The sequence below is a fragment of the Atractosteus spatula genome, chromosome 2 (genome assembly GCF_055471065.1).
Source record: "Atractosteus spatula isolate fAtrSpa1 chromosome 2, fAtrSpa1.hap1, whole genome shotgun sequence".
Lineage (NCBI taxonomy): Eukaryota > Metazoa > Chordata > Actinopteri > Semionotiformes > Lepisosteidae > Atractosteus > Atractosteus spatula.
This window is the reverse complement of record NC_142707.1, coordinates 71,367,618-71,384,107: the sequence shown is the minus strand read 5'-3', so window position 1 is coordinate 71,384,107 and position 16,490 is coordinate 71,367,618. Positions and strand designations below refer to the sequence as shown.

The 16,490-nt window shown below is 37.1% G+C and overlaps 2 protein-coding genes across 2 annotated transcripts in view; both read left to right on the top strand.

Moving 5' to 3' along the window:
- nt5dc1 (5'-nucleotidase domain containing 1) overlaps window positions 1-7,687 on the top strand; it is a 105,200-nt gene extending 97,513 nt beyond the window's left edge. The window contains exons 11-12 of the mRNA XM_088934863.1: window positions 3,952-4,120; window positions 5,732-7,687. Of these exons, the coding sequence (XP_088790989.1) occupies window positions 3,952-4,120; window positions 5,732-5,850 (288 nt within the window). The 3' untranslated portion in view covers window positions 5,851-7,687. The remainder of the gene's footprint in view (window positions 1-3,951; window positions 4,121-5,731) is intronic.
- A 1,660-nt stretch (window positions 7,688-9,347) lies between these two features.
- The window catches only part of dse (dermatan sulfate epimerase), a 30,798-nt gene continuing 23,655 nt past the window's right edge, over window positions 9,348-16,490 (top strand). The window contains exons 1-2 of the mRNA XM_088909720.1: window positions 9,348-9,523; window positions 13,486-13,940. Of these exons, the coding sequence (XP_088765846.1) occupies window positions 13,525-13,940 (416 nt within the window). The 5' untranslated portion in view covers window positions 9,348-9,523; window positions 13,486-13,524. The remainder of the gene's footprint in view (window positions 9,524-13,485; window positions 13,941-16,490) is intronic.

Here is a 16,490-nt window from a genome sequence, read left to right as displayed (position 1 = left end):
TTCCTCTGCAACGTCCCCGGAGGTTTTCCGAATCAAGGCTACTCTCTGTATTCCCTGTTAATCTGAATTCTGTTGGAAATATTAATTCAAGATGCACATCACAAAGACATTTTTAACCTTAATTTCGTGTCACTTTTATGTCAAGACCTACACCTTTAACATCCCCCTTAAAATACATAGAATAATGAAATTTGCACATTACAATCAGAATCCCATTCTGAATTGTCTGTTCTTAATTTCTGTGGAAATGCAAAAATAAAAGTATACAAAAAAGTCATTTCTGTGGAAAAAGAAAAACTACATAAATATATAATGTTAGTGTTGTCAAATTTACTAATACTGATAGCACATAAAGACAGAGTTACATTTGTCCATGCGGAATTGGTAATTATTGACTAGTTGTTTGACTCATTTGGTCCCCCTGAAAACCCCACTGAAAGACTTACAAGTGTCTGCTTATTCCTTTTATGAAAGGAGACAATTGTGCCAAATCCAAATACTGAAATGAAAGTATAAAAAAAGGACGGAACTACTGTATCTTATTCGCAGTCTCTCAGATGTATTTTTCATGTTTCCTTTTTCTGGGTCAGTTAACATTTACAGTACCCTCCAGAAGTATGAGGGCCACAAAGTCAAAACTCTTATTTTTTCTTTACAGTCAAACAATTTGTGTTTGCAATCATGAAATTAACATGAATGACAATTGCAATATAAGATTTTTGTGTAATTCCATGTTTATATTTGATTATTTTGGAACAAAAACATACTTTGTTTGAACCCAGTGATTTGAAGTGAGTAGTATGTACTGGGGCACACTCACCTCAAGCAAATTTCAACGTGAGAAAGTTAGCATTTGGTTGCTTATCCCATTGAGGCAATAAGCGCGCCAAGTCTGCAACCCAACAAGCTCTCCAAACTGTGTGAACATTTAGGGAGCTTTACCAAGCCTCTCCTGTAGCCACTTTGAATTATTCCATTTTCTTGGGTTGGTCCGTCTTCATGATTTAAAGGGGTCTACATCTGAATAGTGACTATTACTTTCTGCATGCAGTTATTGTTAGAAATGCACCATTTCATATTTGCAGTTATCTTTCAACATGAAAAGCAAATAATTTGAAAATATTCAAAGCTCCTAATCAGAACACTGTCACTGTAGCATTTCAGGCACAGCTGTACACTATATCTCCAGGGCACCCAAAGTCAACCTCTTCTCAGGAGTCCTTTACATTTCTGTGCATCTTGTCTGTACCTCGTCCGAGTACTGTACAGTAGGTCTCCCATTGTGTGTTTGTATTCCCTGCTGAGACTAACAGTACCATATTGTCATGTCAATATTTATGGATGATATCTATCATCTTTGCTGTGAGATGTTTTGCTGTCTCTCTTTTGAGCTTGACAAAACCCAGGAGCTTTGTTTGCACAGATGAGGCTCCACTGTGAGGCTTGTGACTCACGTCGGGGAACAATTTTACCTGGCTGCAATTTGAAGCAGTTACTTAGTCCCCTACAAAGGCTTTCTTAAGGTCAATTTGTTGTACACTCCATTGACCTATATTACACTATCCAAAACGTCTCTCTTGTGCTCTGTGTAGGTATGACCTTGCAAAGGAACAAAGAAAAGGTTACAGCACTTGAAACCGTTTGGCAGACATTTATGTTTACTGGTAACTTTGTGTTGTTTTAATGGATACCCCCATTGGGAATTGACAATACAGTGTAGCATATTGAACACTAAACAGATTTCCCTTTCAAAATCGGTTGAAAATAAAGAAAACATTTTTGAAGCTATTTATTAATATAACATTTCTGTTTGTGTAAAACTGGAGTTTTTTCAATTCATCTCAAATCTTCTCAGAAAAAACATGCCATTGGAATTATGGTAACAAGAAATGAAGAAATAAAGGGCAAATTTAAATTAGAACTTCACCCCACCGGTGAATTGCAAGCAACACTGTTATGTGGGGGGAGCAGAATAAATATTTTTATACTAAAAACAAACCACTTTTAAGTACAGGTTTGTCATTTATGATGAGTAAGTGGGTTAAGGTTTTGATTTAATCTGGCCTGTGGAGGAACTCAACTAATCTGCTAAGGAAAAATTCATGAACAAGCAATCATTTCTGGGATATTCTTTTTTTGGGAAGTACTTTATATAATGAATGTTCCTGAAAAATGGGGATTTTAATTTCAATCACTGAAAATAAACAACTTCTCAATTTGTTCTTCTGCTTTTTTGTATAATGTCCTGGTAAAATGAACAAATACTAACAGTGTCTAGAGACGGTCTTCATACCCTTTTCCAGAGTAACACATTTTGTGGCATAACTGTTTGAAATCAGGATACATTAAATCAGAATTTATTTGACCTTTATTAACACATTATAACACACAAAATCCACATGAAAAACAACTGAAAACATCACTACAAATGAAAACCTAGAAACCACAAATGTGTTACTTTGGAAAGCATGTGCAGACTTTCTGTAGGTACGGTATATGAAAGTTAAGAAGTAAACAGCAATGAAATCTACACACATATAACATTTGTTCTTGTAAACAGATGTCACATTGTTTGTGCCACTCTTGCATTGGTTAGCTGCAAAAGAGGGGTTTTCCTTCACTATATTGCTTTAAGTTGAATCTCTAATTTATATCTGTGTATATAACAATGTGATTTATAAAAATCACTTCTATTTTCTCATCTTTTCTTAACAGATAACCTAAACACTATACTATCTAAACACTAGTTACAGAAGCACAAGAATCTCTCACATTTTGTCTGAAAAGCATTAGGTCATGTATTGTAAATTATTTTTAATTTACAATACATTTTACTCTTTTAATTGCTCAGGCACATTAAGGATTATTCCACTCTTCTAACTGTCCTGCATGATTTTCAGATGTGTTCTCTTTAAAGGTTGTATGAACTTTGTGATCAGTACATTAGCTGATTTTACCTTCTGGCTATCGAATAGGACTGTAAGAGACCTACTGTGGGGTTTTTTTCTGTAAGTAAAACACAAATTCTCATCTACCCGGGTAATTTTATTCTATGTTAAGGCTTCTAAATTTCTTCTTGTTTTTCTCAGAACAATAAAAATACTGTGGAAACAGTAATGTGAATAAGCAATCAAGCTCAGAAATAATAACCGTTTATCCATGGGTGGGATAATGAGTGGTTAATAGTTTGTTGTGACACTCTTCAAGCTGATAACCCACTATGAATTCCACTGTGCATACGTGGGCTATCCTTGTAAAAGCATCTAAAAAAACATTCCTGCAGTATTTACTGCAGTCCTGCAAACCAGGACTGCTCTTCCACAAATTAAAAACATGTGAAGCTGCCTTGCACAAGGCAATGTATATTTCTATATTGTGTTCAATATAGACATAAAAAGGTTTGTGTGTTATTTGTGTGGATTGTGTTTTTCCATTATTATGACAGACATAAAGATCAGCTTATTTTAGAAGCAGTTACTGCAGGAATACAGATAATTCCAAAGGATTCACAAGTGTTTTTCTTACCACTGTAAGTTACATTTTAATACCTCCCAGGATACATTTACATATACAATACAGACATGTAAGTCTGCAAAAATATTAAAAATAGAAACTTCTTTAAATGTAGAAAGAAGTTGAAATGATCTGGAAAGGTTTGTCAGTTTCACCATTTGTCACACTTGAAACGGACTAAAGAATCAAAAGGATACAAGAGCTAAACCAAAAGGACAAATGAAAACAAAATGTATATCAAAAGTATTTAAGGGTTCATCTTCAGTTGAGGGTTTGAAGTAGAGGCTTATTAAGAAAATCATCACTACAAGCCTACAAGTTGTACAAAATGTGCTGTACACGTCTTTAACATTCTGTGTGAGCGGTCAAACGGGTAACCCGACAGCTTATTGATTTTAATTTTAGGCAGAATTTATTAATGTCTAGAATGTCTTTCAGAGCCCCGGAATGAAGAAACCTTCCTGTGCATCAGAGCAATGGGGCTCGTATTTTGTCGATGTGGATACAGGCCTGGGAGAAGATGAGGAGTCTCAGAAGATCACATGGTGTTGCAACAGCATAAACACCTACAGCACCATGGCCATTCCCAGTGTGGAGGCTATCGCAGGTATGGAGCGAGACTTTGTATGCTGCCCCGTGTGACAGACAGTGGTTTCTTCACATAGTGAGGGAGGGTTATAATGGGTGAGTGCGTCACGTGGCTGCCCTGATTACAGGACATCTGGAATTGTCTAATTCAGCCCCTGTGGGAGCTGCTCGGTGTTTGTGCTACTATGGCTGACTGTTCAATAAAGTTCAGAGCGAAGATGTTTTTAGGGTAACGTGAGATCTGTGGGATAACAAACAAGTTAACTGCTTGCTTAAAGATTTTTCCTGTAGCTGAGCAGTGGCGGGTTTTCATTCTCGACCTCACTATAGCTTCATGAGAAGTTCTTTTTAACATTTTTGGAACAGAGTAAAACCCACTTGTGACAAAGTAAACTCTGTTGGTCTGGATTTACACTGATATGCTGATTGCAGATCTAAACTGTGTATTATGGCCAGTACTGTATGTGGCAAGGCTCATAGACAGGTTTACTTGATAAACGGAAATTTGAACTTTTGAAAAGAACCAGAATTCTAGATACAGGTGTTTCCTGTTTTACCCAAGCTAAATGTGAAATTTTACTTTTGGATACATGTGTTGTCCACAACGCAAGAATACATGAAAACATTTAGACTTTCTGGTACTTCTTTTAAAAAATTATTTAGATAAACTGACTTTCTAAACTCACTTAACCTTAATAGAATGGGCCCTGGACTTCTATATTGGGAATATTCTGTATTGGACAGGCAGTGGGTTAGTAGTCTGGGTGTGGAACTGTTGCTTGTGACCTTGGGTAAGGCTCTCTTGTTCTTTTTTTTAGCAAAATGTCTAGCAATGTAAATGGGTTTTTTAAAGGTTGTCAAATAATATATCATGTAAATTCCTGGGAATTTTCTTGATATGGTAGAAAATAAGAGAATCTTGAAAAGTATTGGTCCAGTTGACATACAGTGAGCCTGTATTGTTGTTCTATAAGCAGAAACAGTGCAAAGTAATTGTTCTCTGAAAATGACTACTGTAACTAACACTTTGAATCACTGTATTTTTGTGTTTTTATACTTTGACTTTTATTACTTCAACATACTGTATACTCCCTGGGTTAAAGCTGCTTTTACAACAGGTTACAACTGTTTTATAAAAACAATGTAAAGCAGACCTGAAAATAACATCCCAACTAGTTTATCTGAACAAAATGAAAAAATGAATATACTTGTCTTCAAAGTTTGGTGTGTGGAAGACGACTGTAATAAGTGCAGCTCCCAAGCACAAAAGGTAAAAATACACAAATATTCAACTAAAACTAGTTCAAATTAATTAATTTCAATTAATTCTAGTTAGTCCAAAACATAAATATAGTTAAATTCGAGTTCCAGGAACATTATTGCAAAATATGAAATTGAATTATGTGGAAACGTTAAAAAAACAACTTACTGGACACAAAACCGGTCTGATGCATCAGCAGGCTTTTCACCAGCATGTGGAAATCAGGCCCTTGGTACTCAGAAAATGCACTGTGCAGACTTTTAAGTTCCACATTAACATTTCAGGTCATTTACATGTAAGTAGTGTGAGGATGCAAGAGCAACAGATTTCCTAGAATTTAATCTGTACTTTTTTTTTATTTTCCCAAAGATCTTCCTCTGGATTACAAATTCCCAAGATTTTCTCCTGATAAACCAAGAACCGTTGGCTACTACCCCAGACCACCAGACTCTCTTCTGAAGAAATGTGAGAACATCCCCAGGGAGTAACACAACACCTTTAGCTAAGAAAGGAATGCTGTTTTTTTTTCTTGCCTGTAGTCCTTTACTTCTAAGTTTCAAGGAGCACAATAGACATGTACCAGTTACTGTTAACCACACTGAATGTAAAGCCCTGTGGGTGAATGTTGTAAGGTTTATTTTTAAGTATTGTTATCTGGGTTTACATTTGAAAATGCAACCTGCTGATGTACGTGCAAACGTATCTATTGTACAGTGTACTTGTTGTGTATCAGGGGATTCAGCTGCTGTAGACTGTATGATCATTAATGTAAAATCCACAAAATATTAATGTACAGCTTGCGGGCATTTTTGTTGTATTGTACCTCAAGGTCACAAGGGGGATAACTCATTGAGGAAAGAATCCAATATTCTTGACTTTATCGTATAATAAGCCACACTCATTTATAACCAGAATACATTTGCTCTTTGTGCTTTAATTAAAATTTTGTTTTACCATTACATTCTGTGCACTCCTAGGAGGGTCTAATCTGCCTCAGATTATATTTCATCTGCAGTTGAGAAAATGTATTAGCACTCTCCATTAAATGTATACTTTTTTTACATTATAAGAATAAAACCAGCTATAAGTAATTATGAGTAAAACTTCCAGTAATCCCTAAATGTTCCTTCTTTTTGCTTTATAGAGATGGACAGTGTCCTAACTGAGACAAGATACATAGGTGTTTTTTAATCAACAAAATGAGTTAAAGACTTTTGCTTAGTATTTTATTTTTGGCATTGAGGGCTTTATGTTTAGTGTTCCTCCCTTAATAATTTAGTTTTGTAAAAAAAAACACCCGTAGTTTGTTTTCTAACACAGAAATAAACTTTTTTTTTTCCTAGATGTAAAAACACTGTTAAAGTGATAAATTGAAGGCTGTTCTAAGATATAAGCACCTGTGTTGTGATTAAGTGTTCAAGTGCTGACATCATAGGCAAAAATGTCAGAATTTATGCCACACAAAGTATTTGGACAACTTACAGTATGTTTACCACTTCCTTGTAATTTGTTTTCTTATTTCCTAGAACTTGTTGTGTAAACTGAGAGGCATTAAGAGCACATCAATGTTTTGTTTTTGAAATCCTTATTTTCTGTTTTTAATGCTGCTCAGTAAATATTATAGATAATATCAGAGAGTATTCTGTGGGTAGTTTGAAAACTATAACCTCACTTTTAATAGGAAATTTAGTCACTTTTGTGACATTTTGCCACAAGCTCAGCATGGTGTTTTTAGATCTACGTCTAAAAGTGATTTTACATTAGTCATTTTACTTGTAAAACAAAAATTTCACATTACTTCCATTATGCCTGTCTATTGTTTTTGGGAAGTATGATATGTAAATGTTAAAAGCAAGAAGCATCTTAAGAATAGCTGATGGTTTTTACAAATGTGGGATACCTGTGCAAAACATGCAGTACTTAAGTGTGTGAAAATGCTTTAACCGACAAATGAATGAATTCTATATGATTGTTGCTTTCCATATTGCTTTTAGTTTGATATTCACTTGCAAAAAGTCTCAACAGTCAACCAGAATGTTAGTGTTTCTTTCTAAGGAATGCATCATCCTAACAAGCCACAGTTATGGTATTCCTGTTTTGTTTGTATTTTCAATGAAAAACAAACTTTCAAGTGTTTTATAGGTTGTATGTCTTCTAAAAAATACAGGGAAATTGTTGAGTACACCCATCTGTGAAATAAAAATATTGTACAAGTTTATAAAACAAAACTTTTTGTGCTTTAAAGTGTTTTGAAGTTAATTTGACATCTTAAGTGCTTCATCTGGGTTCCTTAGCAACATTTATTAAATAAAAACTTTCACAGAGATCTTTGAAATCAGTTTACTAGTTTTACATTTTCTGAGCAGTATCTCCAGATTTGGGGATTTTATATGTGTCTGGGTGGTAATTTAGTCTCCTAAAAGTTAAGCCCTCAGGTGTCTGGTCATTCAGCCATTAAAGATTCTACAAAATACCAACCAAATGATATAATAAAACTCTTAGTATATGGCTTATCATTGAAGAAGAGGAAAATCTCATGTTTCATAAGGTTCTTAAAATTGATTGATACTCATTCTATTTTGTACAAGTAGGGGGGGTATTCTTTCCAGCAGCTGACGAAGGCGCTAAGCACCACACACTTTTTTTTTTACATGCTTATAAAGATGTAAGATTGTCACCAGAACCTAACCCGGTGGACAGGATGCTGTTGGGGCTGTAATCTGCACTGGGGGCTGTCCATCTGAGGGCCCTCACACTCACACATGCAGAAGGAAGGCCAGTTCACCAGTCTTTGGACTGTAGGAATAAACCAGAGCACCCCAGAAAACCCTAGACAGATCCGTAGGAGAATATGTCAGCTCCACGCACAGGGCATCTCCTTGCAGAATCAAACCCAGGTCTTTGAAGCTTTGAAACAGCCATTCTGAGAACCTTGTCACCATGTCATGTACACACCCACACCTGAAGAAGGCTCCACGGCCGAAACGTTGTGTTCTCTTTCTTCTTTTTTTCAGCATGGAATAAACCTATTACTTGTTACCATGTCATGTTGCCCATGAAGACTGGTGCTATCCCCTCAGCTGGCCTTGAAATGCCAAGTTTATCCCTTTTAACTGGAGCTCATAAAGAGTGTTTCAACAGATTAAGGAGGAGATTGTTGTAATTTATGAGGAAACTGGCCATTGGGATGTATTATCAATGGTTATGTTTTAGGTGTGTTAACATTTGTTGCCATTCTGCTTTGTTGTGTCAATCTGGGTTTGACTTTCCTGACTAGAGGTACCAATAATCTTTTTCTCCACAGTTTTTAAAGCAAATATGGATTTATCCTGAAAACATGAACTTGGTGCAATGACGCTAAGTGCCATCTCAGGTATTGTAAAGGCACGTCTAAACTTTGAGGCGTTTTTTTAAGATGCACCGTTTTGTCATTTTCAAAGCTGTTTAATGTATGTGTGGCAATGAAAATGCATATTTTTGAGGTTAGTATAATCCATAGTATGTTAATTTGATAAAATTAATAGATGATTTTAGAATATACCCTCTTGCATGTAAATAGCAAGCATGTATTTCACGTATGAATTGTTTAAATTGTCTCTAGTACAGAAAATAGATAACTTTTGACATATGGATGTTACAGTGTAATCACATTTCACAGTTCTGAAAACATAATTCTAATTCCTGTGATTAAGCTAAATTACTATAAACATACTATGCTGTTAACATAACTACTGTGCAATTTCATCATGAATGAAACGAGAGTAATTTATGTTCACTTAAATGTTGTGCATAATTCTGTAAGCAATCGAATTCTTTACTCGGCGACACAGACGTAGGAGGTTTGTAACTAATTACTAAGCTGCTGGCAAACAAAGTTAAAGCAAAAGTAAGTCATTATTCCAAGACGTTTTTTAAAAATATATATCCTCCGCTTTCCTTTCTACATCAGCTCCTCCCTAAATCCTGTCCTGATGACGTTGTCTCCGACATAGCAGACTTCTACACTCCAAGCGCAGCTGGCTGAAAGCATTTAAAACCTAAAATACCATGTATTGTACAACGAGGCAAAAATAAAATAAAAATCGACTGATTTTCTGCGCTCCAATAATGATTTATGGGAAGAGCGTCTGTTGCCCGCTGACTTAGCAGGATTTGGCAAAGGTAAACGGCTTTTTATTTAACACGGTTATCTGACTGATCTTCATTAGTAGAAAAAAATAAAAAGTGAGCATACGTCTTAAAATGCTTGCGGACAAGAGAAAGTATATGTGATTAAGTTATAAGATGTTCTAAATACAACAGGATATTTTTATTAATATATATGCCTTTATCCCGTACTCGTGGCAATATGCCTTTACTTATCAACTTCTAGCCGCTGTATAGCCCCACATAACTAGTATAACTATTTTTGAGTCCTTAGATCTCCGATCGTATCAATACAGTGTTAAGAGGGGGCTTATTTTACTTTAAGTCCAGTTCTGTTTTTGCGTAAAGAATATGTTTTTTATAACCTGAAAGCGGCCGTTGTGAACATGAGCTGACATTTGTTTTAAGTTAGAAGGTTCAGACATAACGTGCTCCATAAAAAAAATCAGAACCCAGACAGAAGCCCAAGCAAAGCTAATTCTGTAAATGAGTTTGAATACCCAAAGTTCATTAGTTTGCCAGATGTAGCAGTCCATTAGCTACCTGAGGTAAGCTAAAATGACTTGTCCCTGCATTTGGCTTAACGGGCTTTACTGGAGCTAGGGCGTTTGGATTCAGAGTCCTCGCAGGCTGCAGTTCAGTGTTAAGAAAGAGCATGTGAAAAATATGTTGATAGCTGGTGTGCTCAGACTTGAAACCAGAAGATCCCGCTGATTTGTCTTCTCACTCTCCTCCAAAAATATTGTTTAAACACGTAATGTAAGCAGGCAGTCTAACGATGTGTGACGCGGATTTGAACAATTTAGAAGAGTTTAAAACTGTATTAATATGATTTTACTGACACGAATAACGGAGTGCAAACTAACCTAGACCGCCAATAGAGTTATTGGCGATGGCTATTGTTAGTATTAAATCAATGATTAAAAAATTTCTTAAAACCCGCGAAATGCCCTCTAATACCTGCAACTTTTATCAAAGTTTAACGCTCAGCATTTTTCATTAATATCATAAAATCTCACTCTAGTAGGAATTTCCGGTCTCCTACAGTACATCTGCTAAACAGTCTTATTGAAAAAAAAAATAGAAGTTCATATAGAGATATTTTAGTTGATACACTGCAGTATTCGATACGCTGTGCATCTCCTGCATTAATTTCTAAACGCATAAACATTTGATGAATTCTGACTTGTCAATGGGAATCTTATCAAGATACGGGTCATATCCCTGTCTCTTGTCCTGTCTAGTAGTGTAACAATTCATCCGTATCCAACCAATAAATCTGGAGTTCTGAAAAAGCTTAGTTAGGGCATACAGTATAAAGGATATTTAGAAATTATTCTGTTAAGGAAGTATCTGCATATTATAGTGAGACTGTGATACAGTATCAAGCAGTATAATTTCCATTGTAGAGCCTTTAGTAAAATACTGTAAAAAGTGTTCATACTTAAATTATTGTTAGAAAAGAAAGGTGACAAAGATCGTGCCACAATCTATTGCTTACACGTTTTTCAAAGAACTGGTTTTAAATATTCAGAATTAAAAGGGCTTTTTTGTTATAATTTGTATCCATCACTGTGATGGATAGAGTTTGTGATTCAATCATTATGTAGAGCAACCAAATCAATTTTCACATTAAATATGGGCACAAAGGAAAGGATTCAAACATTTTGTCACAAATTACTTGAATTGCGTTTTAAAAATGTCAATCTTTTCAATCCATGGTAGCTGCAGTATTTAAAGAAGATGCATCACGTAACCATAAATTCCTAAAAAAAAAGTGCTCTTTCTGACCTCAAATTTGTGATGCCACACTTATCCAGTGATGAGCCTTACTGTATCTGGCACTGGGTATGTTCCAAGCACGTCCAGTCACAGAAACACCATCTGGAAGCTGGAAGAACACAGATTACAGTCGCACAACTCTCCTGTCATTCGGATTACAGCAGTCAGAACTAGAGCGCTCTCGTTACAGATTGTGTGAACATAGTATTCATCCCTGTCAACCAGCGACAACTCCCAACACTTTATCAATAGTGCTATGAAATCTGTGTCCAGTGGTACAGATAACACTAATGTCTGCCACTCCATTGGCGAGATAACATCACCCTCACTTTTGAATCCGGATTCAGCCTACAGCACATTGATGGACAGCAGCAAGTTGATTTGATGGTGTGAAGGCTTCTGTTTACAGGTTGTGAAAAGGGACAGTTCTACATATAGTAGTACTATATGTTAATGGGGGTATATAGTAGACTATGTGAGAGGCGATATAACTACTCATCAGACACAGCCAGGAATCACAAATCGCTGGCAGCAACATAAGTGATTGAATACAGTCTGCATTCACAACCCAGTATTGATTTCCTGTGTGCAAGTTCATATCCGCCACCCAGTCCCAGACCAAACACACACACAGCACCAGATGTTCCCACGAACAGACACCACAACGGACAGTCGTTGCATCAGATAAACCATTAAACCCACAATAGACACTAGCCAGCAGCCATATCACCCTGCAACTCGTTGCAACTGGTAGCCCAGTGAGGCTCAGCAGTTGTGAGCCTGGTCAGTATCTGGATGGGAAACCTGAGAAAAGCTGTGGTTGCTGCTGGAAGAGGTGTTAGTGGGGCCAGTAGGGGGTGCTCACCATGCAGTCTGTGTGGGTCCTAATGCCTCAGTATAGTGACGGGGACACGGTACTCTAAAAAAAGATGCCATCCTTCTGATGAGACGTAAAACTGAGGTCCTGACTCTCTGTGGTCATTATAAATCCCAGGACTCTTCTCGAAAAGAGTAGGGGTGTTACCCAGGCATCCTGGCCAAATTTCCCATTGGCCTTTACCAGTCATTGGCTCCTAATAATCCCCATCTCTGAACTGGCTTTATCACTCTGCTCTCCTCCCCACTGATAGCCGGTGTGTGGTGAGAGTACTGGTGCACTCTGGCTGCTGGCGCATCATCCAGGTGGGGCTGCACACTGGTGCTGGTGGAGGGGAGTCACCATTACCTGTAAAGGGCTTTGAGTGGAGTGTCCAGAAAAGTGCTATATAAGTGTAAGCAATTATTATTATTAATTACTAATAGATCTGTGCAGGAACATTCCATAAGTGTCCTAAAACAATTAGCAGTTATGATGTGCAGATGCCCTAAAGTCATTGATGCCAGTGGTGGCCAAACAAGGTCATCCATTGTAGAGCTAGTTTTTGTTAGGTTTATTATTTTATTTTATTTTATTACACATTACAGCTGAACAGTTTACCACTGTCCTGTTTTACTTTACAGTACATGCTTTTTTGATGGTGGGGAGGGCAGGAACTCTGTAGTAATGGTTTGTGTTTATTTAACAGTCATACAGCGTAGATTTCCATGGAATTTACTAAATTATGTGACAAAGTTTGAATGCTTACATACATCAACTACAGAATTGCAGTACATCTACAGAAGTCTTAATGAACAGAAAATGTGGAACTAGGACATTGTGCTCTCAGCTGAATTGATTAGTTTTTTCCTATTAAAGCTTCTACTGTATTTGATTCTACATGTATGGTAATTGAGATTTTTCTGACTCATTGTGGACTCCGAACTCTGCAGTAACCTTGTGAAAACAAATCACACCAACAACCAACACATTTTAAGAGACATACAGTATAGTATAAAAATGGGTTCTAAAGTACTCGGGCTTTAAGAAGTGTGCCTACGTAATTAATGGTGGGGAGTTTTTTGAAACAATAAAAAATCAATGGAAGGTACAGTATATCCTAAAAACATACTTTTATCCAATGTGTGGTATAGATTACTTTAGTCTTGAAAAACCCCAAGCAGCACATTTTACTTGCAGTTTTCTAAATGCCGAAGGAATGCTAAATTCTTAGACATACAGCTGAGTCCAATTATTGTGAGCATGCAGAGACTTCAAACTTCAAACCCATGGCCCTGCTTATTATTTTTTTTTTCTTATTCCATCCCATTTGTTTTAGATTCTTCAGAAATGGTCTGGTCCCACCTCTGATGTCAGAATGAGGACCTATACGCGTGGGGCCCCCACAGTGTTTTTCATAACCCTGTTCTGCTTTTCCCTGGCCCTGTCGCTGGAAGAAGACCCCAGTGGCGGAATCCCTTTCCTGGGTGGGAATTACGATGGCCACCCCATGCTGTATTTCTCCAGGGAGGAGGTGGGAGCCCTGCAACGTCAGGGTCGGGGCACGCACTTGCACATCGCCGCCAAGATCCGAGAGGCGGGCCGGACCATGCTCGCCCACCCCGAAGAGTACCTCCCGCCCTGGAGCCCGGCAGACTTCAGCGCCCGCTGGAACGAAATCTACGGGAATAACCTGGGAGTGCTGTCCATGTTCTGCGTGCTGTTCCCCGAAACGGAGAGGGCCCTGGACCTGGCGAGGGAGTACATGGAAAGGATGGCAGCGCAGCCTAGTTGGTATATTTTTGTCTTTGTTTTCTCCTCGCGCGCGGCTCTCCCTGCCCCTGCTGTGATTCCCTCAGCCCCAGTCCCCAGACAGAGGGGAAAAAGGCCCTCACGCCACAGGACCAGGTGCCAGGCTTCAGCTGAGTTTGACACTGTCTAGATGTCGGAGGGGGTGATTAATGTAACAGGGCTCACTGCGCCAAGCCAGTTACTGTACATTTACAAGAATGCGCCAGCAGCCCACAGCCAGGCTAAGGGCAGAGCTTTGTGTTAGGATTAGACACAGTATGTTGGTATTCTAGATTTGGATGGTAAGGACTACAAATCTGTGTAATCATTACAACAGTGCTGTAATGCATTTTACACAGTGCTATTTTTTGTGCTCGCCCCATATTGATATTCCTGTAGCCGGTAATAATTAAAGTACTGATTACTGCATTTTTTTACAAGTACAACTCGTATGAAAAAGACCTGAAGGAGGCCAGTGAGCCCACTTTGCACATACAGTACATACAAGTGCTAATTGATCCTAAAACTCTTACATCTGGGTTAAATGTAACAAATATGAGGGACAGTGAAATAAGGTTTATAAGATAAAGGTTATTAAAACAGGTCTCTGGAGGTATGCACATTTGTTTTCTCTAATGATGTGACCATGGTTTGTTAGTAAAATGATGCCAAAAAATACAACGGTTTAAAGTAAAATATTACACACTGTACCTTTATTGCCTATATAAAAAAGTTTTTCTACCGAAGCTAAACTTGTTGTCAGCAAACATTAAATCAGGCCTGAAAGTGTTCTAGGAAATTAATCTTCTAATGCATCAGCCTTTCTGACCCAGTTTTAGCTATACAGACTTCCTGGGCTTTATTGTCTTTCACTTGTCACTTAAATTTAAATTGAAAAATGATTCTTCCTAGACGGTAACAATAAAGAACTAAGTGTGTTCACATGCCTTTGGAATTGTAGATATTACAGAGATACCCCTTGTCTTACCAGAGTTCAGAGTTCAGTTTATTTTTCATATGCTCAAGTATAATGAATTGTCTGTTTGCATGCATGATTTAATACAAGGACACATTTACCACAGTAAATTAATCTCTTCTACCTTGATCAACGCTTACAATAATAAATTAATGTCCAATAAATATTGCAAAGCTGCTGTTACTACTAAATTAGTATAGTTAAATCAATCATTCAATTACATTATTTAAAATAAACCTAACAAAGAGCTTTTCAGAGAACCGTGAATATGAGCTTTTCCATTCTAGTTTATTCTTTCCCTATTCCTGGCTGAACTGAGTCACCTTATTATCTAAGACTTTGGAGAAAATTAACGTCAGCATTTGCAGTGATGAATGCTGTAAGAATTTATGTGTTTATGTTAGAAACTGTGTTTAGCAGCTCCTAGAGAATGCTGCTTAACATGTTTCCAGTCAGGGGAAATCAAACATTTACTGTAAGTGTGAAGTTAATAATGTGGTGCAAATGTTCAGTGGTTGGTGCTCTGTAAAGCTTCAGTGCTTCTCAAAAACCGTATTAGTAAAACCGTTTTCATTGGATATTCAGCAATGTGATTATTATTATGTCTTTATTTCATTCACTTACTGTACATACATGCCAGTGTTAGATGAGTTTGAGTTGGTTAGGGTGTCATTAGCTGCACAATAACATCCCCTGTGGCTTGCTAGGAGCCCGCGAGATTGAGCAGTGTGTTATTAATTAGAGAAAGTGACATCCGTTCAGTACAAGCCCTGCTATCATTGCATCTGCTGTAGCTGTGACATTATTACACAGCCTCCATTATACAGTATATGATTGAAGAAATAAATTTGTTGTGGTCATAATCATGTTCGTAGTTTTACGCCTCTAGCACAATAAAGATGCAGCTATATTGTGAGAAAAATGAAGTGATTTCAAGAAAAAGCTTGTTTATTAGAAGGCAAGCTATTATCAATGAGGCTGAAACCAAAGATCTAGCATTCCAGTAAGAGTTTTTCTTAACAATGAAGATTTAGTGTATACTTTACTTATATATTTTATTGTATACCTTTATGTTTTATAAACTGCATATAAAGAAGATTCTGTTTTAATCCGTAAAAGCAAAAAAGTCCCTCAAGACAGTTTACTGACTTGTAACTTGACAAAAATTACTTCTCTCTTTTCCTGTAATGTTGTGACGAGAATGGGATACATATTTACGTGTTTCTGTTATCCTGCCTAGAGAAACATTGAATAGAACACCTTAAAGTAATGAATGGAAGTGATTAAAATGCCAGGAGAGTAGAAAAATACAGTATCTCTCCATAAGGCTTTGTGGTTTAGTCTTCATGTGCATAAAGCTAACTTGCTGTTCCAAGTGTGCGAGAAATGTTAATAGAGCACATCAATAGGTGCCATTCACAAGCATCAATACCGCACTTCATTTTCCTTGTCCAACCAGGACCCCAGTTAATTAAAGAAAATATTCACAGACCGAGAATGTAGTGTTATATCTCAAAATAGCTCCATGCTGTGACGTAGTAGAGATGTTTTACTTTTCTGTGAGTTTTGCAGTTTTC